Source organism: Podarcis vaucheri, assembly GCF_965113315.1.
Source record: "Podarcis vaucheri genome assembly, chromosome: 13".
NCBI classification, from domain to species: domain Eukaryota; kingdom Metazoa; phylum Chordata; class Lepidosauria; order Squamata; family Lacertidae; genus Podarcis; species Podarcis vaucheri.
This window is the reverse complement of record NC_138751.1, coordinates 20,360,147-20,383,580: the sequence shown is the minus strand read 5'-3', so window position 1 is coordinate 20,383,580 and position 23,434 is coordinate 20,360,147. Positions and strand designations below refer to the sequence as shown.

General features: G+C 47.9%; 1 protein-coding gene across 1 annotated transcript in view; it reads right to left on the bottom strand.

The window, feature by feature from the left end:
* Positions 1–23,434, bottom strand: part of SYT5 (synaptotagmin 5) — a 30,812-nt gene that overhangs the window by 3,871 nt on the left and 3,507 nt on the right. Inside the window, exons 2-7 of the mRNA XM_082197065.1 lie at positions 5,685–5,843; positions 4,362–4,543; positions 3,392–3,511; positions 3,128–3,295; positions 1,903–2,070; positions 964–1,081 (exon numbers count right to left, since the gene is read on the bottom strand). Coding sequence (XP_082053191.1) covers positions 964–1,081; positions 1,903–2,070; positions 3,128–3,295; positions 3,392–3,511; positions 4,362–4,543; positions 5,685–5,835 — 907 coding nt within the window. The 5' untranslated portion in view covers positions 5,836–5,843. The remainder of the gene's footprint in view (positions 1–963; positions 1,082–1,902; positions 2,071–3,127; positions 3,296–3,391; positions 3,512–4,361; positions 4,544–5,684; positions 5,844–23,434) is intronic.

Sequence of the window (23,434 nt, the reverse complement as noted above, 5' to 3'; positions counted from 1 at the left end):
TAAGAAGGGCTGCCTTTAGATGTCTTTCAAAAGTCATTTGGTCATATAGTTGTTTATCTCCTTGACATCTGACGGGAGGGCGTTCACGCCACAGCAGACAGTAAGACATACTGAGAAGGCCTAGTTTCCTGTAACTTCAATTCTCGCAATGAGGGAACCGCCAGAAGGCCCTCTGAGCTGAACCTCAGTGTCTGGGCTGAACGACGCTCCTTCAGGTATACTGGGCAGAGGTCATTTAGGCCTTTAAAGGTCAGCACCGACACTGAATCGTGCTTGGAAATGAACTGGGAGCCAATGCAGACTCTTCAAGACCAGTGCTATATGGTCTTGGCGGCCACTCCCAGTCACCAGTCTAGCTGCCGCATTTGGGATTAGTTGTAGTTTCCGAATCACCTTCAAAGATAACCCCACATAGAGTGCATTATAGTAGTCAAAGTGGGAGATAATCAGAGCATATACCACTCTGGCAAGACAATGCTCAGGCAGGCAGGGTCTCAGCCGTCGCACCATGTGGAGCTGGTAGACAGCCTCCCTGGACACAGAATTAACCTGCGTTTCCATGGACAGCTGTGAGTCCATAGCAACAACACTCTCCTCACCTGTGACTCCCCAGCAACAGTGGAAGTTAAATATTGTCTGTCGAGGATAAGGTTATACTGAGCTGGGAGGGCCAATGTTCTAATTCGGTATACAACAACCACAACCACCAATTAGACCCACAAATATGAAAATATGCTTGTAATGCACTTCAAAGAAAAAATGCATATTTAAAAAAGAGTAGCAAACCATAACACCACAGCACAACCGGTTATAGATCTGCTTCAGCCATTAAGTCTTTTCCACAGATGCCCCCATTAGTCATAGAAACATAGAATCATAGAGCTAAGTCTTTAGGAAAGGTTTCCAACTAAAAGCAACCCAGGCCATGTCCTGATTCAGCTTACCACAATGGCAAGTTCTTACCTGAAAGACCCCCCACGTCCATTTTTTTCAGGTTTTTCGCTTCTAGCACAATAACTGTCAGCTTCCCAGCCGTAGGGACATACCGGAGAGAAAAGCAGATGTCTCCCAGCTTCTCGTGCTACAGAGAGGAAAATAGGGCTAGTTTAGAGCGAGGATGGAAGCATCAAGAGCCAGTCTCCATATTCAAGGGGTGGGTGGGTGATTAGTTGGCAACCTCCTCCCAGCCATCCACAGGATGCCAATTCTGTGGTCAGGACTCATGTGAGTCTCCTCCTCACAGCCCCAGATGTTGAATCATACAAACTCCACATGCCAGCGAGGTGTATGTGCTGCCTTGAACTCCTTGGTGGGATATTAATGTTAGATAAATTGGATATAAATGTAAATAAATACACAAGTAAAATCATCCCAGCTATCTGATGTCAGCTGTTTATGGAAAAGAAGAAGAAAAAGAAGAGTTTGGATTTGATATCCCGCTTTATCACTACCCTAAGGAGTCTCAAAGAGGCTAACATTCTCCTTTCCCTTCCTCCCCCACAACAAACACTCTGTGAGGTGAGTGGGGCTGAGAGACTTCAGAGAAGTGTGACTGGCCCAAGGTCACCCAGCAGCTGCATGTGGAGGAGTGGGGAAGCGAACCTGGTTCACCAGATTACGAGTCTTACTCGCCCTTCACCCTAAGGTCCCAGGGTGAATTGCAACAATTAAAGCACAATGTTAAAAACTGATTTAAACAATTAAAACACAATGTTAAAAACTGATTTAAACAACTCACAATCACAGAAACGAGGTGGGTCCTACAAGTATCAAAATCTGGGGTAATAAGCTGTGAGTTCAGAATTCACCGAAATAATATGTAAAGGGCCCCAACTGTGATGTTCAAACCCGCTTTCAGGGTCTGGCACTTCGGAAAGAGGGTCCACACTGATGGATCCCTACCTCTTCTTTCTCTGCCGACTGCAGGTCCCGCCACTCTTCAATGACATGGGCCAGATCCACCGTGTTCATGGGGATGCGTATCTCACCAATGGCATCATGCTTGGAGAAGCGGTCAAAGTCATAGACGGCCATGACGAGGGTCTTGCCGCCCAGTTCCGAGTAGGGGACCTAAGGGCCAAACACACAACGGGTTGATTAAATGGCAGACGGCATCGCAAGGGTGCAGAACCTCCCACCTGAGGGTCAAAGGTAACTCTTTGGACCTATCAGGCTCTCAGAACTCACAGCAGGCCCCACCCCCTCTGCTCAGGCCACACCCCCTCACAGGCTCTGCTTTTTGAGTGTTTTGGTCTGGCTGGAAGGTGTCCTTCAACTGTGGTGATGCTTCTTCCTTGCCTGGATGGAGGATTTGAAGGGAGTTAATAATAATAATAATAATAATTTTTTTAATTTATTTATACCCCGCCCTCCCCAGCCAAGGCCGGGCTCAGAGCGGCTAACAAGCAATAATAAAACAAGTTGAATGATTACAACTTAAAAACAAAATTAAAATACAACATGAAAATATTGAAACATTAAAATATTAAAATGTAGCCTCATCGCAGAAGGAGAAGGAAAAGAAAAAAGAAAGAGAGGGAGGGAGGGAATCAAATTGGCTCCAAGCCAAAGGCCAGGCGGAACAACTCTGTCTTACAGGCCCTGCGGAAAGAAATCAGATCCTGCAGGGCCCTGGTCTCATGAGGCAGAGCGTTCCACCAGGCCGGAGCCAAAGTTGAAAAGGCCCTGGCTCTGGTTGAAGCCAATCTAACTTCCTTAGGGCCCGGGACCACTAGGGTGTTGCTATTTATGGACCTTGAGGCTCTCCGTGGGGCATTCCGGCAGAGGCGGTCCTGTATTAGTGTCTGGGTAGGCATTGGCTACTGTCCTAAGAAAAAAATTGCATTTTGTCCTGCCCACTTTTGCTTCTGGTCCCGCCCACCACTGATATATGGCCCATGGTAGTTTGCCCTGAGGGGAATGTTGCGTCCCCCTGCCTCTGTGCTACTGGTCGATTCAGTGGTAAAACTGTGTGCGATAGGGTGGGGAGGGAGAAGAGGATCCGCAAAGTATGGGGAGAAGCCAATGGTAAAAAGGGAAGGCGATGGAGTAGATGGGGAAGAAATTCTCAGCCAAGCTCAGGAACTTTGGGCAAGATGGAAGAGGGAACATGCAGAGGACAACTTGCCTTAAACGTGAAGGACTCGTTGAATGTGGGGTTGAGGGTTTTGCGGTGCACTTTGGTCTCGTATTTCTTCTTCTTCTCTGGGAGCAGGAAGACTTTGACGTAAGGGTCCGAGGTGCCCCCAATGTCCAAGGCTGGCAGGTCAGCAGCTTGCAGAATGCCCACCACCAGCTAGGGAAAGGTTTAAGAGGAACAGAGGTAAGCTACCTTGCCTTGGATCAGACCACTGGCCAGTCCAACCCAGCTGGCAGCATCGACCATCCCTACCTGGGTGCTTTGGAAGTCATAATCAAGCGAGTACTGGAGTTTCCCCAGCTTCTCCTGGGGCTTTTCTTCCTTGGGCTCCTGCAGCAGAGATGGATCCAAATCTTCTATCTCAGGCTGGACCTGGGAGGGAGAGAGGGAAGGGTCAGAGCAGCCAACAGGGAAGTATTAGCATCAAAGACAGAGAGCAAGCCGCACCATATATTTAAAGTACTCCATGCTCTTTCCCACCCCACAAAAGAACCCTGGGAACTGTAGTTCCCCCTCTTGCTGCTAATATTGTCACTGCCCTTAAAAAACTGCATGTGCTTTTAAGGTATGGTGTGGATCTGCCCAGAAATGTTGATGTATGTAACACAGCAAAATCTACAATTCTTAAAACGTGTTGATCAGGTATATAAAATGTATTTTGGAGGCACAGAAGCAAGTGCCTAATAAGGTAAAGGTAAAGGGACCCCTGACCATTAGGTCCAGTCGTGGCCGACTCTGGGGTTGCAGCGCTCATCTCTCTTTATTGGCTGAGGGAGCCGGCGTACAGCTTCCGGGTCATGTGGCCAGCATGAGTAAGCCGCTGCTGGCAAGCCAGAGCAGCGCACAGAAACGCCGTTTACCTTTCTGCCAGAGCAGGACCTATTTATCTACTTGCACTTTGACGTGCTTTCAAACTGCTAGGTTGGCAGGAGCAGGGACTGAGCAACGGGAGCTCACCCCATCATGGGGATTCGAACCGCTGACCTTCTGATCGGCAAGTCCTAGGCTCTGTGGTTTAACCCACAGCACCACCCGTGTCCTTCTATCAAGTGCCTAATAGGCAGTGCTAAATTGATAGCAGCTTTTGTGTAGTTCCCTAGTTAACAGTCAGTTTATGTATGGATTATGGATGCATGCAAGTGTGCAAGTTCAGAAATATCTTAGGAAAGCGACGACTTCCCCTGGTGCCAAGAAAGGGAAGCAGCCGCCAGCCTTGACTCACCTTGTCGATGTAGCTCTTGCCCAGTTCCTTCACCTCCTTCATGTTGATCTGGGCCTTCACTTTATCTTTGCCTTTCTTGCCTTTCTTCCTCTTGCCACAGCATTTCTTACAGGTGCAGAAGCAGCAGCAGAGAAGCAGGAGGCCGGCCACTATGAGGATGGTGGCCAAAGCCCAGGGCGGGACTGGAGAGGAACAGAACAGAGGGGCAGAGAAGGCATGTGAGGTTCAACAGCCTTTCTCTCTTTTTGGATGTAATATTTATACAGTGCATCTTCTAAGTTCTGAAAGCATGTTAGTTAATGCAACAATTTTGACAACAGCCCAGTAAAGCAGGTCAAAATTATCATTCCCCCACCCCCATGGCAGAAGGGGAAACAGTGGTTTGCCTAATTACTGGAGGAGTTGAGATTTAATTGTGAAATCCTTTACTTCAGGGGTGGGGGGACTTTTTCAGCCTTCCCTTCTTGAGCAACTTCTGTAAGATATTCCACTATAGTTGCTTTTGGTCCTTGAATAAAAGAATCCTAATGTTCCCTGAGCTGAAATGGAACTTACTCCCTAATAAGCATGCTTAGGATATAAGCCCAAGCTTAGTAGTGAGGCCATTTCCCTAAATCCATCCATGAGCCTTCCAAGCTCTTCCTCCACATGGCAGTATCCTCGCAGGCCCTTGCAAGCCTTCCTGCTTTTGTGTCACAGTCATGTTTGGGGGGGACACCTCCCATTTCCCCCTTCAGGCCTAAGCTCTGGCTTCTTTCTCCAGAGTTACCTAATTCCATGGAGCTCTGCCTGAAGAAAAATCTCCTTGTCGATTACACATCTCAAAAGGTTCTGCTCATTAGGTTAGCGAAGAATAATACAGGCACCTGGACTGTTATAATGTTATATCCACACGTGGAACAGATATAAAGCATCCATCTCTAGGCCATGGTGCACTAATCAGGGCTATGTATACTTTGCATTAAAACTGTTAGGTAATATAACATCCACACCACACCCTTTAGCTTCAGAGATTTGACCAATCCAAGCCCATATACTTTCAAGCAGAGCTTCACGAAGGGGTTAAACAAACTGGTATTTCATTAGTACATTCTGCAAGCTTGCATTGCTCCACTTGTGTGGAATTAGAGGACACACACAGTCTTTGCGCGTTCTCTGTGTGAAAATTAAAACCAAACCCTCATTTTAGGGCCAAGAAACGCCAGTGACTCAAATAGATTAGGCATTGTTTGTGTAATATCTCGATGCCCTTTCAAGCCCGTTTCGTCAGACCCATCCTCCGAGCCGAAATGTAAGCTCAGAAGGTGCTCAAGCTCCACCTACTTGGCAGGTCGCTCAGCTTGTTCATGAACTTGTCTTTCAAGTCAGAAAAAACGTTCTCTTTGGTGGGCATTTCGGTGGCATTGAGGGACGGCTCCATCTGGGACTCTGTCACCTCCGAGTCCACCTTGGCTGATCTCCGGGCTGCATTCATTGTGGAACCTGGAAGACGAGAGAGAGGGAGAAAAGGCTAATTTGTTAACTACTGACGATTGCTGCAAGTGTAATCGGTTAAAAACAACAACAACAACAACAACAAAACCACCCTGTACAGTTTAACACCATTGACCCCATTCCCTAAGGTAGAGTTCCTTCCTCCCTTCTCAGATCCTTAATAATAATAATAATAATAATAATAATAATTTATTATTTATACCCCGCCCATCTCGCTGGGCCTCCCCAGCCACTCTGGGCGGCTTCCATAAAAACCAAAAATACAATAAAATATCACACGTTAAAAACTTCCCTGAACAGGGCTGCCTTAAGATGTCTCCTGAATGTCAGGTAGTTGTTTATCGCTTTGACATCTGCTGGAAGGGTGTTCCACAGGGCGGGTGCCACTACCGAGAAGGCCCTCTGCCTGGTTCCCTGTAGCTTTGCTTCTCGCAGTGAGGGAACCGCCAGAAGGCCCTCGGCGCTGGACCTCAGCGTCCGGGCAGAATGATGGGGGTGGAGACGCTCCTTCAGGTATACTGGACTGAGGCCGTTTAGGGCTTTAAAGATCAGCACCAACACTTTGAATTGTGCTCGGAAACGTACTGGGAGCCAATGCAGGTCTTTCAAGACCGGTGTTATATGGTCTCGGCGGCTGCTCCCAGTCACCAGTCTAGCTGCCGCATTCTGGATTAGTTGTAGTTTCCGAGTCACCTTCAAAGGTAGCCCCACGTAGAGCGCATTGCAGTAGTCCAAGCGGGAGATAACCAGAGCATGCACCACTCTGGCGAGACAGTCCGCAGGCAGATAGGGTCTCAGCCTACGTACCAGATGGAGCTGGTAAACAGCTGCCCTGGACACAGATTTGACCTGTGCCTCCATGGACAGCTGTGAGTCCAAAATGACTCCCAGGCTGCGCACCTGGTCCTTCAGGGGCACAGTTACCCCATTCAGGACCAGGGAATCCTCCACACCTGCCCGCCTCCTGTCCCCCAAAAACAGTACTTCTGTCTTGTCAGGATTCAACCTCAATCTGTTAGCCGCCATCCATCCTCCAACCGCCTCCAGACACTCACACAGGACCTTCACCGCCCTCACTGGTTCTGATTTAAAAGAGAGGTAGAGCTGGGTATCATCCGCATACTGATGAACACCCAGCCCAAACCTCCTAATGATCTCTCCCAGCGGCCGCATGTAGATGTTGAAAAGCATGGGGGAGAGGACAGAACTCTGAGGCACCCCACAAGTGAGAGCCCAGGGGTCTGAACACTCATCCCCCACCACCACTTTCTGAACACGGCCCAGGAGGAAGGAGCGGAACCACTGTATAACAGTGCCCCCAGCTCCCAGCCCCTCAAGACGGTCTAGAAGGATGCTATGGTCGATGGTATCGAACGCCGCTGAGAGATCCAGCAGAACTAGGAAACAGCTCTCACCTTTGTCCCTAGCCCGCCGGAGATCATCAACCAGTGCGACCAAGGCAGTTTCAGTCCCATGATGAGGCCTGAATCCCGACTGGAAGGGATCCAAATGGTCCGCTTCTTCCAGGCATGCCTGGAGTTGTTCGGCAACCGCTCGCTCAATCACCTTGCCCAGGAATGGAAGATTTGAGACTGGGCGATAGTTGGCCATCGTGGCCACATCTAAAGATGGTTTTTTAAGAAGCGGTTTAATAACCGCCTCTTTCAGCGGGTCTGGGAAGGCTCCCTCACGGAGGGAAGCGTTCACCACCCCACGAAGCCCATCGCCCAGCCCTTCCCGGCTTGCTTTTATTAGCCAGGATGGGCAAGGATCCAGGAGACAGGTGGTTGGTTTCACTCGTCCAAGCAGCCTGTCCACATCCTCGGAGGTAACAGATTGGAATTGATCCCACTCAACTTGACCAGACAGAACTCTTGCACTCTCCCGCCCTGGCCCTGCTCCCACGGTGGAGTCTACTTCTTCCCGAATCTGAGCGATTTTATCTGCAAAAAACTTTGCAAAATCATTGCAGGAGAACATGTGGCCCGTACTGGGCCCCGATGTTGCAGGTGGTTCCGCTAAATTGTGAACCACCTGAAAAAGTCTCCTGCTGCTGTTTTCTGCAGATGTAATAGAGGCGGTGAAGAAATTCTTCTTCGCCGTCGCTATCGCCACTTGGTAGGCTCGACGTTGAGCTCTAACCTGTGTCCGGTCAGATTCGGAATGAGTTATCCGCCACCGGTGCTCTAGCCGTCTCAACGATTGTTTCATTGCCCTCAGATCCGTGGAAAACCACGGGGCTGTCCGGGCTCCATGCAATCGGAGAGGGCGCTTCGGAGCCAAACAGTCAATAGCCCTGGTTAACTCCACATTCCAGCGGGCCACCAGGGAATCAGCTGAAAGGCCATCAACATGGGATAAAGCATCCCCTACCACTCTCTGGAAACCATTTGGATCCATTAAGTGGCGGGGGCGGACCATCCGAATTGGTCCCACCTCCCTGCAGGGGGGATGGGTCGCAGAGAAGTTTATTTGTTTTCTTTGACTTGTCCCTTTATACTTTATACCTAGCTGTAAACAGGTCCAAGTTCTAGAGCTCTGCAATGCATCTGCAAGTCACAAAGTGGTTAGCTTGGTCTCAACTAGGGCCAGGGCCTTTTCAGTACTGGCCCCGACTTGGTGGAAAGCTCTGTCACAGGAGACTAGGGCCCTGCGGGACTTGACATCTTTCCGCAGGGCCTGCAAGACAGAGTTGTTCCGCCTGGCCTTTGGTTTGGACTCAGTCGGACTCTTAGGTTTCCCTCCCCTTATGGTTTTCATCTATGGGCTACTTTTAAAATGAGACTGCATTTTAAATTGCATTTTAACCTGTATTTTAAATTGTTTTTTGTCTTTCCCCCTATTATGTTTTTACTGTACAGTGGTACCTCGGGTTACATACGCTTCAGGTTACAGACTCCTCTAACCCAGAAATAGTACCTCGGGTTAAGAACTTTGCTTCAGGATGAGAACAGAAATTGTGCTCTGGCGGTGTGGCGGCAGCAGGAGGCCCCATTAGCTAAAGTGGTGCTTCAGGTTAAGAACAGTTTCAGGTTAAGAACAGACCTCTGGAACGAATTAAGTACTTAACCCGAGGTACCACTGTAATTTTACTGGTGTTAGCCGTCCTGAGCCTGGCTCTGGCTGGAGAGGGTGGGGTATAAATCATCATCATCATCATCATCATCATCATCATCATCATCTCTTAATAGGCTGCACTACCATCACCTAAGATTGGGGTGGATGCCCTTTTTCAGCCTGAGGTCCAGGTTCTCTTCTGGGCAACCTCCCAAGGCCCAGTGATGGGCACAGCCAGAGGCAAAAGCAGGAAGTGCAAGAAACATCGCCTTTGTACTACACATACATACACATTCACCCCTCCTTGCCCTCCACGTAGTCAAGCAAGAAGCATTATCTGAGAAGGACAAAGTAATAATCAAGCCTCAGGCTTAAAATGGTACCACACCCCTGGGGTACAGAAATCCACATGTTCTGGAACCCCAGGGTTTCCCAGGATTTATCACAGAATCCTGCACCCACAAAGGCTCCCCATATTGCTCCAGGCATTTGCACTGTATGGATAGACAGAGAGATGCAAGGTGGCGTGGGGGAATCACTCGGCACAGTCCTGTTTTTGCTGCTCATGCGTTCTCCATAACTGTGAGAAGAACATCCAAAAAACATCCATGCAAAAACTTGCCTGTTTTATCCAGGCTTTTGGCCCTTAATTTGAAAGCTTTTCAAGTATTTGTGGCCTCTTTTAGTTGCGCAGGATCTGCAAGACCTATGCTTAATTTTTAAAAAAGTTTTTATTGATTGTGTTTATTGTAATTGGCTTCAGTATTTCTTTTGCCTCCTGGAAAGAAACTGGGAGCCAGCGCAGATCTTTAAGCTCCGGCAAGATGTGGTTGGCTCTACAAGTCTCTGTTAATAAGCTGGCTGCTGTATTCTGAGCTAGCTAGAGCTTCCAAATGATCTTTCAAGGCAGCCATCCAAGGCATTTGTCTTCTCTCTTGAATAAGCTTAGAAGTGTACAAGGTTATAATAATCCATTATTCATTTTTATTGTTTATTTTTCATTCATTTCCGTTTCCATCCATTCATAATTAGTTCATTCATTTGTTGCTTTTCCCAGTAATTTTGAAAGTAAATTCAGTCAGTCTCCTGCTGCCTATAACTTTAGTAACAGTGTCCAGGGGAGCAGTTGCATTCATCTGTTGCAGCAAAGAGTCTTGTTGCATCTGGAAGACTGACCCATTTATTCAAGTAGATGCTTTTATGAACAAGAATTGCGTCTGATGAAGTAGGCCATCACTGTGAATGAAAGCTTACATCCTAATAAATATGTTCATCTTTAAGGAATCACAAGACTGTGCTGATTTGCTCCAGAAGAACTAAAATTACCACCCCTGTGTTACCAAACTCTTTGTTGTTTTATAACTTTGCCAAAACACAAAGGAAAACCCCCAGCTTTCCTGTGAGATAAACTGAAAAGGACTGCTTTGCTCCCTTTTGCAGAGCAAAGAGAAGGGCAAGAGGAGATGTAATGAAGATGATTTACAAATACATCAGGGGGATTAATACAATGATGAGATGGGGGGAACTAGGTAAAATGAGCACATGGATAAAACTATAAACGGTTTCACTCATTGGCTCTCTGGTTTTCTGGATCAGTTGCCCCAGGTTTGCCTATTGTGTTTTGATGTGAGATATTTGGGCAGGGGGGTGAAATGCAATAGGTCATTCTGAGCTAAAGTTTCTCAGAATGCGCTTTTTTGGGGTATAATCTCTGACACACCCCTCTCTTCTTTCTCACAGCCTTAGAAAAAGAAAGCCAAAGTACTGCAGAATTTTCTCTGAATATTCTCCATGATTTATTTTGTTATATTAATGTTTTTTGGTGAGTGGGTGGGTGGCTACCACTCCCAAGTGCACAATGCCCTGAGCTTTGCTAGGTCCAGTGCACTGTGGAGGGTGGAAAATGGTGGCTACATGGTTAGCACTTGCAATAGCAGCAAAAAGAAGAAGACTCTTGGCATGGGCAGGGCGGGGGGAGGAGAAAAGCTGTGATATTGCCATGGCTAATTGTGAGCCCCCATCCTGAAGAAACTGGGATAATTCATCCTCTCCCTGGAAAAAAAATCACTGAAAATGTCTGTGCCCCCCCCCCATTTCTCTTCCTTCAATTTGAGAGGCCATCTGTGGCCAGCACTATGTGCAGCAGATTGTGGAAATTGACGTTATTGGTTTGTTTTTGTTCTTGTTCTTGTTTTCATTATATGTTTTGTGTTTTTTATATTGCAATTTTTATGTTGTGAACCGCCCTGAGATCTATACATCTATACAAATTTTGATAATAACAATAATAATACTTTGTTTGAAAGCAGGAGCCTGGATCCAACAGAACGGCAGTGTTGGGAAACCTTAGCCTGAGGGCTGCATTCCGGGAGGCAAAATGAAATATATATAATTGTACAGTTGGCTAGCTTCTGCACCGCCATCTCTATCCTCCTGCTAGGCAAGCATAAATCCTTATCCGATCAGGTCACATCCCAGCCAGGCAAAAGTACTCGCGAGGAGAGTGCAAGTGAGGGCTGGTAAGGAGTGTGGCTTCAGAGTCCTGAGGGCCACACTGGAAGGTGTGGAGGGCCAGATCTGGCTTCCCCATCCTTGCAAAAGGCTGTAGTGTATCTACATTGCAGAATGGGGGCGTGTTCCTTCTCCTTCACAGCCTTCTTTCTCTCAGCTTCTCTGTCACACACACACACGCCCCTCACTCAAAAACAAAGATGCTTCCTTCTGCAGAGAGCCATCTTGCCTCAATGAGGGTTTGGCGAGGGAGGGAAAGGAAGACGCAGCTGCCGGGGCGCACGGACTCCTGCGACAGGGAAGCCGCTGATTGGACGGGGGCATCTCCCCTGACGCTTGATGGACAGAAAGGCAACAGCTTGGCGAGGCGGGAGGGAGAGAGGGAGAGAGGGGGGGCGGCAGCCCCTCGGGGACTTTCCTCGTAATCAGGCAGGCAAGCAGGCACGTAACGCAGGGACGCAGCGCTGGATTTCAGGACCTTGGAGAGCAGCAGCGCCCGGCGGGCCTGGACAAGCGCGCTATTGATCGCCTTAGCAGAGAGCTGCCCCTCCTCCTCCCCTTTTAAGACACTCCATCTCGTCCTGAGTGCAGCCATCCCTCCTACCCCCCACCCCCACCCCCCAATCCCTGCTTTCACTACCTAGCCTTTCCAGGGGAGATCGGAGTCTGGCTCCCAGCCACTCTCCTCCCTTTTAACTCACTAGCCCTCCCGCCCCGCCTCCACCGTGCAAACCACTCAAAATGGCCTTCTCCCTAGATCCCTTTAGCGTGGTAATGATTTCCACTCTAAATAATTAAGGAGGACCGAAAAGAGCTGGGTGCGGAGGACGAGAGGGAGCCCGAGGGAGCGCCAGCCTCGGATTATCATCCCCCGCGCTTGGCCACCGTCTCTCCGCACATCAGACTGACAGGCCGTTTCTCTTGGTTGGACACTCCCGTTTATCTCCTGACAAATAGGCCGGAACGGCCTCGGGATTCGAAAGCAGCAGCCGCCACCCGAATAAATGAATAAAAGAGCACAGTTCAAGCCCAACTTGCTCCTGGAGGCAGCATTTGAACTCAAGACTCGCGGTCTGCTTTAAAAACAACATCATCAACTTCCCTCCCCCATTCTGCATGTGGCGGAAAGGAAAACATGAAAGTGGCACCGAGAGAGCTGTGATTTGACTCTTTGATTGGGGGTTTTAAGGGCGCTGTTCTGATAGCCACTCACGGGGAAATTTACTGGCGTGGTTATTATGCAGAAGCTATATGTGCTTATAGTGGTTATGAGAAAGAGCTGTGAAGCCTGCATTTCAGACTTCAGCTCAGCTACATAGATAGATAAATGGTAATCCGCTGTTAGTATTGATTGCAGATGCTGCTTTCCAATAATAAAAATAAAAATAACACATCAAATGCTAGTCCTACTCAGAGTAGACCCTTTGAAGTTAATGACCTTGATTAACTTAGGAGTCTACTTTGAGTAGAACTGAATACAACCCATGCTGTACAATCCTGGCTTATAGGCAGGGCTTAAAGCAGCTCCTGTTTCAGATATACAGTAATGTGTATCTGGCTTAGCAAACCTCAGGCGTGTTGCATAAAAATGTGGTGGAAAGAGCAGGGAAGGGGACCATGCAAACACAATGGTTATTCGTGGTCCAATAAACCATGGTTTATTTTACTCACTGAGATGCTTCCATCTGAACTGGGCTTCTGTGTGCAGGAAGAATTAACTACAGTTCAATACATACACATATTTGATAGAGAGGGGTGGATATTAGGGCTTTTTTTAAGGAAAAGAAAATGGGAGCTGCGTTTAACTCTCCATAGATTAAAAAAAAAGAAGAGAGAGGGTTTTAAAATGTTATTACATAAATGACACTATTTATTTTTATAAGTGAAAGGGATCCAGTTATTTAAATACGCTGTGTGGGCTTGTTCTGACTGCCATGAACAGTGATGTTCACAGTCTATCAGGCACAATTTTACTTTTAAATACTGTTTCGGTTTTGATGGAGAAACTGAACGGAAGGGAAACGGCGTCTGTGGAGCCAGGAAGACACAAAGAAATCGATGGACTGACAGATGTTCTATTTATTATGAGTCGAAAGCTCTGCGCTCTCTGCTCCTGCCCTTCCCATCTCCACCTCCTGTGTCCGCCGCACATGACAGGCCCTGAAGTCTGTCACCCACCTGCCACACTCATTCTGCCTCCCCGCCTCTGATAGCTCACAGATGGGCTTGGTACAGCTTATGCGCTTCTCCACAGCCCAAATCCTCCAGACATTGTTTCAGAAGCAAGGATTTAACACCTTGCAGCTGCTGTGCAGAGAAAGGGATGCTTGAGTGCAGGAGATGATTCATGTCTTTACCAGGGGACGGTCTGGAGGCAAGCGATGCAGCTGCCTTGCTGTAGCTACGCAGGTCTGGGCCTCACCTTTCCTCCATGGCAACACGGAAGCAAACGTTCTTCCAGGGAATCTCTCCTCCAGCCGCTGAACAGACCCAGACCTGCTAAGAAACTGCATCCTGCGTCTTCTGTGCTCCAAAACTAACACCCTCCAAGCATCCCGCCATTGCAGCTACACAGGAAGGTGTCTTCTATGGAGTCAGACTATTGAGCCACCCAGCTCAGTACTGTCAACTCTGACTGCCAGCAGCTCTCCAGGGAGGGAACCTCTTCCAGCCCTATGTAGAGATGCAGGGGGCTGAACCCGAGAACTTCTGCATGCCAGGCAGATGCTCTACCACTGAGGCAGGGCTCTGCCCCCAAAGGATCACAGTACCTGCGGTAAATGGGTCTTAGGTAGGGCTGGGTGATATCTGGTTTTCAACTTCTTGATGTACCACCAGCTAAACATCACAATATACTGATATATCACAACGTCTGAACTAAGGATGGAGCTAGGTACAGTGGTACCTCGGGTTAAGTGTTTAATTTGTTCCGGAGGTCCGTTCTTAACCTGAAACTGTTCTTAACCTGAAGCACCACTTTAGCTAATGGGGCCTCCTGTTGCCGCCGCGCCACCAGAGCACGATTTCTGTTCTCATCCTGAAGCAAAGTTCTTAACCTGAAGCACTATTTCTAGGTTAGCGGAGTGTGTAACCTGAAGCGTATGTAACTTGAGGTACCACTGCACTGGCTGGCTTCATGTTTTTCCCCACATTGTGATTTCTGCATAGCGGACACACCATGATTTGCAATATACTGCCAGCTCAGAATTATGACACTGATATCACAATATGGATTCCAAACCGGTTTGGGACGATATATCAATATATCACCCAGCTCTAGTCCTAGGTTAGAAACTCTGTTAATGTGATGTGGTACAAACAATGCTCTAAGCAGAAACAAACATCTCTTGTGGGTCCTGTTGATCTTGGTTCCACAACACCATCTTTTCCCCATATGCATACTCATTTAGCACCAACCTCTCCTATCTGTGGCCAGGCCTCTGTTTTTTCTTTTTCTTTTTAAGAGAAACATATGAAATACAGTGGTACCTCAGGTTAAGAACTTAATTTGTTCTGGAAGTCCGTTCTTAACCTGAAGCACCACTTTAGCTAATGGGGCCTCCCGCTGCCGCTGCGTGATTTCTGTTCTCATCCTGAAGCAAAGTTCTTAACTATTTCTGGGTTAGCAGAGTCTGTAACCTGAAACATCTGTAACCTGAAGCGTCTGTAACCCGAGGTACCACTGTAATATGATATGAGAAATGAATGTACCTCTGAGCATGTACAGAGTGGTTTCCTTTCGCCACTGCATCCTCTCCCCACAAACAACAGGAACTTCCTTCCCAAGCAGACAGCAGGACTCTCAAATAAATGTCTTGGGTCCATGTTAAGACAAGAAGAGACCTACTGGATCAGGCCAGAGACCACCCAGATGCCTACGAGAAGCCTGAAAGCAGGCCCTGGGTGCAACAGAGCCTTCTCCCCACTTGTGATTCCTAGCAACTGATATTCAGAGAAATACTGCCCCCCCCCATACTGTAAGTTATTTGGTCAACACCTGTAACTCGCTTCCACTCCTTCAGCCCCACTGCTCTCCCCACACCCATCTTGCTTTTCACGTGGTGGCAGCAGGGAGAGGATATAAAATGAGGCACATTAAAGAAAATGAATCTAATTTGCTTAATTTGCCACATTTATTTATTAAGCTGACTAATTGCGGAATCTCGGTCTCTGTGTGTGTGTGTTTTAAATACAGATTTCCAGAACTCCTGTTTATGCAACAGTGTGTCCTGAGATCAACCCTCTTTTTCTCTCTCCCTCCCTCCTCCCCCCCCCCATTTCCTGGACGAATGCGCAGTGACACCCCTCTCCCCCAAGCTCAAGAGACGCCTTCCCAACCCGGGGGCCTGTTTCCAACTTGTCCCCAGATTTCCTGTCAGCTTCAGCTTCACTCCCCGTCCTCCAGTTTGCTCATCCATACTTCACGAGGCTGTCAGAAAGGAAGAGCCTTGCTGGGAGGGAGGGACTGGAGGTGGGGGTGGGGAAAAACTGGCCATTTCCCCCCTTCCTCCTAGGAGAAGTCGCTTCCTCTCTTGAGCTGATTGACTTGGGTGTGCAGGGGAGGGAATCAGATTCACAAACTAAATTCTCCCCCCCTCTCAAAAGCAGCTTCTCTTATTTCACGCCTGGTTTAAGTGCTGGTGTTAGTATTGTTTTTAAGGCAGGCATAACAATAAAACTCTGAGTGAGTTGGGGAAAGGATGCAATTCGTGTAGCTATGGAGGGAACTCCTTTTTCTGAGGGGGTGCAGGGCTCAGCGTCTACAGCAGCGATGAATAACCTTGTTTTTCCCCTGTTGAGAGCCATATTCCCTTGGGGGAGAGGGCAATGGTCAGGGAGGGGTTACATGCCTGCATTGAGAGGTTGGCAGGACCAGAAGGAAGAGTGGGCGAGGCTCCTCCTCCTTCCTCTCTCTCTGCCACCGCTTTTCTCTCTCTTCCTCATGCCTTCTTCGTCTCTTTGTGTACCACTCCTTTCTCTCCCTCCGACACCCTTCTCTCTGTGTCAACCCTTCTCTCTCTCTCTCTCTCTCTCTCTCTCTCTCACTTTTTTCCACCACTCCTTTCTCTCACACCCTTCCTTCTCCCTGCCCAGTGGGCTGACAGATGAGAGAGTTCACTCTTGCCAGGCCTTCTTCCACCATCCCCTCCTCCTTCTCTATTTCTCTCCTTCTGGGCTCCCCTTCGCACACAAAATGAGGCTGAAGGTTTTTCCTGCAGTTAGGCTGAGGGTTTCTTGGGAGAAAAGCAATGACAAACCTAGACAGCATCTTAAAAAGCAGAGACATCACCTTGCCAACAAAGGTCCGTATAGTTAAAGCCATGGTTTTCCCAGTAGTGATGTATGAAAGTGAGAGCTGGACCATAAAGAAGGCTGATTGCCGAAGAATTGATGCTTTTGAATTATGGTGCTGGAGGAGACTCTTGAGAGTCCCATGGACTGCAAGAAGAACAAACCTATCCATTCTTAAGGAAATCAGCCCCGAGTGCTCACTGGAAGGACAGATCCTGAAGCTGAGACTCCAATACTTTGGCCACCTCATGAGAAGAGAAGACTCCCTGGAAAAGACCCTGATGTTGGGAAAGATGGAGGGCACAAGGAGAAGGGGACGACAGAGGACGAGATGGTTGGACAGTGTTCTTGAAGCTACCAACATGAGTTTGACCAAACTGCAGGAGGCAGTGGAAGACAGGAGTGCCTGGCGTGCTCTGGTCCATGGGGTCACGAAGAGTCAGACACGACTAAACGACTAAACAACAACAACAAGAAGGCTGAGGGTTACATGCAGCCCTTGACCCGCAGGGTCCTTGCTTTCAATCCCTAGCCTGCTCCAGTACAAACACTTTAGCTATCCCTATTTACAAGGGACAGTTCCCATTTCCTAATCACAACCCCTATTGAAATACTGTTTCTGTAATCCCCCCCCCCCCTTTTGGGGTAAGGACTTTTACCATTTGTTGCCAGGGCTAGTCGCAAGAGCAGTCATGCTTTGAGATTCAGCCACCTCCTTCCCAATTAACACTGAGCAAGTCAGTGAGTGTTTCTCATCTCCAGAGAACGTGCATGTAAATTCCTGTGCATTAACATTAAGGCTCCCAGCACTGAACAGCTTGCCATCTCACCCGCTGAGGCTTCACGCATTGTGTGTGAAGGTAGCAGCAGCAGCACATTACTTGGGTATCTTCAGCAGGGGTGGAGAAGAACCTGCGGTCATCTGGATGCTGTTGGCCTGTCTGTTGGCCATGATGAGTAGGGCTGATGGGAGCCTGTGTCAACCTCTGGTGGATCATAGGCCCCACCCCACCCCCTAATCATCAACATTGCCTGTGCTTGTTTTGTGACTCCTTGGTTTGTGACTCCTGGCTCCTGACTCTTGTCTCAACAGCACTACTCTGAACATCTCATCCATTGAGAGGAGGAGGAAGTCGGGAACACTGTCTCCGAACAGAGGAACAAAGCATTAAAACCTTTCTCTTAATGTTGTAAACAGCAAGGAACGTAATAGCCAGAGTGGATGGCAAAGGCCCAGATTCATTTTTCCCTCTCTCCCTCTTCCCCCTCCAAGAGCAGATGTCTTACCAGATTAGCAGTTTCAGTCTCTTGCCTTGTGGGTGGCTCACACTCACTCGCATTACACGTTGTGAAGTGTCAAGGAATAGATTTTTTTGGGGGGGGGGAGTAAGACAGAGAAGAGCATTTCCTTGTTGAGCTGGTGGTTGTTCCAGCAAAGGTTCACCTTCTTACCCCACAGATCTTTGGACTCAGTCAGTCTTGCACGGCCGGCCCTACTGTGAGACAGGGTGCACCAGCCTGTTCCAGGAGGCAGATTGTAGGGTGCCACTGAAGAAGAACAATTTATCAATTGCCTAGTAGTTCATTAGATGATCTTTCCCTCACACTAAAAAGGTAAAGGGACCCCTGACCATTGGGTCCAGTCGTGGCCGACTGGGGTTGCGACGCTCATCTCGCTTTATTGGCCTAGGGAGCCAGCATACAGCTTCTGGGCCATGTGGCCAGCATGACTAAGCCACTTCTGGCAAACAGAGCAGCGCACGTACTACGTTTGTAATGTTTGTAGGGTCAACCCAGTCAGATGGGCAGGGTACAAATAATAAAATTATTGTTGTTGATGGTGGTTAGATCAATCAGTTCAAACTACCCTGTTTCGAATAAAAATGCAACTGCATTATATATATATATATATATATATATATATATATATATATTGCACAAACTTGAAAAAAAAGCCAGCCTCTCCATTGAAGGGGATTCGTGCTCTAAGATGGCAATGGCTGTGCAACATGAGTCATGATGTCTGGATACTATGTCCAGCACTGGAAGTGGTATGACTCTAAATGCCACTTGCTCAGAATCACAGGTAGGGAGAATTGCTCAGGTCCTGCCAAAGGCCTCTGGTTGGCCACTGTGAGAACAGGATTTTGGACATGATGGGCATATGAAGTGGGCCTTCTTATGACCTTATGAGTACAGCCAGTGAAGTATGTATCTTTCCCCCTTCAGCAATATTATTTATTCACAGGTGCATTTATACAGATGTAATAAATTGCAGTTGTCTTCAGTTCATCAGCTAGAACTCAAACAACACATCCAACATCCTGTTTTTCCGCAGTGGCTAAGCAGATGCCTCCAGGAAGCAAACAAGCAGAACCCAAAGGCAACAACCTGCCCTAGCTGCTTGTCTAATCCTCAGAAGTTATATTATCTTTGAATATGGAAGCCTATTTAGCTTTGGTGGACAAACGGGCTTTAAAGCCACCTAAACCAGGAATCACCACCATCACATGGCAATGAATTCTGTAAGTTGATTTTTCAAAATAGGATAAAGGTAAGTGAACCACGCTTGTTTTTACTAGGGTTGTTTATATACTGCTCTTAATTTAGACCAGGGGGTCACCAACAGTTTTTAGGGCCATTATTTTTTTTTTAAAGTACCATGAGCACAACCCATTCTGGTCACTTCTTGCTTGCCATTCTTCCACCCAAAGAGACAGAAAAGACACATGTGTGTACTCAGAAACACACTTCACTTTCCCAAGGGATCTGTGTAAAAGTTAGATCTGGCAGAATTCAACTGAGCCACCATGATAAGCACATAGAGCTGAAACAGGAAGTGGGAAAGAGCACCACTCTTTCCACTTCCTCCTTCATCTCTATGTGTTTTTCAAGGGAGAAAAAGGTATCCATCCTTGCGGGAGCCAAGCGAAGACCTCAAGGGTGCCATGCCACTAACAGATACCACACTGGCAACTCCTTATTTAGGAAATCCCTGAGCAGGTTCACAAATCAGGATGTTCAGTCTACATCACAAAATCAGCCTATTAGTTTGTCGAACTCGTGGACAGGCTGCTTTGAAGGCTTATTTTGGTGACATTTTCCCTCTAGGGGCAGCAAGTAGGGCAGACTCAGACAAGGTCTCTGCATCCCAACGAAGACTGTGCCATAACTTTACAAGTAAGGCAATATTGTGTGGCGTCAGCACAGAGCTCATCCAAGCGGAGACAGCAGAGAGAGTGCCATAATTGCATCACAATGGCCATGCCAGCCATTCTATTCAAAGAAATTAACACAGAGACAAACATTTCAGGCTGCCAAATAAACCCCCCAAACAACTGGTAGCCAGTCGAGTAATGAGTTAGAACATGGCTGAGGCCTTTCTGCTGAGCCCTGACCTACCACCACTTAGTGAGATGTGAGATGGGAAAGGAAAATAAGTGGCAGGAATACTCAAGATCCGTATTATAAAACAAATCAGTAATTAGACCTTCTGCCTGTATGCAACAGATCAGAAAGATGGCATCCAAATGGCTGCAAATAAGCCAACGGTTCAAAATGTTCCAGGAAAGCTCTTGGAATTTAAGAACAATTTATGCAGCGTTCTATGGTGGGATCCATTCTTGGAAATTTTATTTTGTGAGCAGAGCCAAAGCTAATGACATTGCTGGGTTCAGTGCAGGACTGGCTTCCCAAACCACACGGCACAGCAAGGATCTTATACGGGTCTACAAAGAAGTCATTCCTCCTGGATGGAATGGAGCTTACTTTGCAGTCTTTCTGCAGGAGGCACAGAATCCAGAGGCAGATTTAGCGCAGTGCAAGCTGTTCCATCGCACCGGGCACTGAGCCTAGGGGAGAGCGCAGGGCATGACAACTATGGCAGAGTGATTTGAGCAGCACAGAAGGTGAGAGGGCACCGAATTGTGGCCTCACACAGGACATCACTGAAATTTGAAAGACCAGAGTCTGCCCCTGCTGAATCCCACCCCTGCCTGAAATCTGCACCCCAGGCTTGGTCAGCAGGCATCTTGCTGAAGCTAAGGAGGTCTGGATCTTGTAAGTGCTTGCTTAGGCAATTATCCAGGCAATTATCCAGGCGAAGACATCCATGCTGCTTTCAGTTTCATCATGAAAGAGAGATGGAATATGGTAGATGGGATGGGATGGAAACATATCCCGGAAAATGCAGAAGGTTCCAATGCACGGTCATGATTTTTGAGGGACGGATTCAGGAACATAACAAAACTTTGCCTTTGCATTCAAAGTGGATTAAAGCACCCAGTTGTTGTCCCAGTGAGACAGATCCAATTATAAGTCAACAACGGACCTTTTGCAATTTGGAAAGCGATGGGGACATGCATTGAAATGTGTGGGGTGGGTGAATCACCAATGAGAAACATGTGTAAAATCAGGAGGAATGCAGGGTGGAGGTTCACAGTTGTATCATGACAGCCCTGTAAACAGATCTGAACAAATGCTCCACAAAGGCTGGACGTAGCCACAGTCTAAGCTTTGTGCAAGCAAATCAGGATGAGTGCTCAATAATAAATAGGTCACCTGGAGGAGCCCAGAGTTCCTGTCGACTAAATTGAGCCTGCAGGAACATTCTGGAGCTCCAGCTACGAAGGGACAGGTAGGCTGACTTCAAACTATTCTCTTGTGATAGTAAAACCAATGCTTTGAACTCCCTGGCTCAACGTCTCACAGGGCAATCCTCTCTTTGTCTGCTTCCTTCTTAGTCCCGTTGACTTTAATGCAGACATGCCAACCCTAGGGGGTGTTAGCCCCCTCAATATTAATTAGCAGGCAGCTCAGGACACACACACCCCAATATTGAGGGGGTGGAGGAGACCGAAATGCCCAGGTGAGTGTGGTGTAGTATCAAAGGCAGGTTGCTCCTAAGAACATGAGAGGAGGTGCTGCCACTATTGAAGCCGCGCAGCACTGGGCAAGGCCTCCTCCCGACGACACACACACATGCTGTGCCACTGGGGACCCCCAATCTTTGACCCAAGAACAGTGCCTCTGCTCAAGGGGCTCGAGTCCCAAATAAGTGTTCATAAGGTTGCTCTGTGAGTCACTGAGCTGCTTTAGGAGTTTCTAGCAACTTCCCAAGGGGTAGCAGCCTTCTTGCAGCAAAAACAGGAGAACAAGGTGAGCTTATACCACAATAATGTGTCCCATCTCTGCTATACAGTGTGGTGTAGTGGTTAAGAGCAGTAGACTCGTAATCTGGGGAACCGGGTTCGTGTCTCCGCTCCTCCACATGCAGCTGCTGGGTGACCTTGGGCCAGTCACACTTCTCTGAAGTCTCTCAGCCCCACTCACCTCACAGAGTGTTTGTTGTGGGGGAGGAAGGGAAAGGAGAATGTTAGCCGCTTGAGACTCCTTAGGGTAGTGATAAAGCAGGATATCAAATCCAAACTCTTCTTCTTCTCTTCTTCTATACATTCAAAGCAGTATCGTATCACTTAAAACAGTCATATGGCTTCCCCCAAAGAATCCTGGGAACTGTAGTTTGTTAAGGGTTGCTGAGAGTTCTTAGGATACTCCTATTCTCCTCACAGAGCTACTGTTCACATAGCGATCTAATTGTCAATTCTTCTCGGCACCCTTAACAAACTACAGTTCCCAGGGTTCAATTTCTTGAGGGAAGGGGAGCCACTGAGGTTTAAAGAGGAATCACGGTGCTTCAAATGTATCATGCCAGAGAGGCCTAAGTTTGCCAGTCTCTAAGGCAGGGAGAACCTTCTGGATGTTGTTGGACTACAACTTCCATCAGTCATGACCACTGACCATGCTGCCTGGGACTGATGGGAGCTGGAGTCTAGTAACATTTGGGGAGAACAGGTTTTCCCATTCCTGCTTTAAGGCACCACATGCCTCTGATGATTTTAAGTGTTTGTGTTCAAAGTGTGTGTGTGTGACAGAGAGAGAGAGAGAGAGAGAGAGAGAGAGAGGGAGGGAGGGAGGGAGAGAGACTATACCACTGTACATAATACATATGATTAGGTTTGGAACATGATTAAATATGTAATCCCAAAAGATGTCCAGCTTGATAATAACAGCGTTGTTGGTCGCTAAGCTCTTTCCAGTTAACCCTCAGCCCATCCCCCCCCCACTCCCTGCATCACAAAAACGACACTGGAGGTGTGTTCAACCTTAACTCTCTTTCCAGCTCTAACTTGCTCCCTCACCTCTCAGAAGACTCAAGAGACATGGCTTCCTCCCAAACCTCTCACCCACTGGATTTCTTTATGTATTTTAAATCAAGGGACGCTGGGACATCACCAGAGGCCTTCCTTTGAATCACAGGCGCAATGTATCTGGCTCTTCGTTTACTGGCAAGACACTGGGGGGAGCACTCTGCACATGGCTCGGAATGCTCTTTCTCGCCACTCCAACCTTGCTAGGCACGGAAAGCGAGTTCTGGCCAGGTGTCACCTACAAAGTCCAGATCAATTGCCGTGGGAGATACTGGACTGGTGGCATGAGCTTAAAGTCCTAAAAGCTGGCTCAAATTAAGCCCAATAAAACCAACTGGATCCTTCCAGTCTTCCAGAGGAATCAGGGCAGTGGTGGACACTGCCCTTTGCGAGTGGCAGGGTAGAAGAAGGCAGGAGGCCCAAACAGTAGGTGGAGCTAGAGAGCCAATGAGAGGAAGGACCAATAAAGTTTAGCTTTGTGTCCCCCTCTCCCCTGCTGACTTCTCTTCC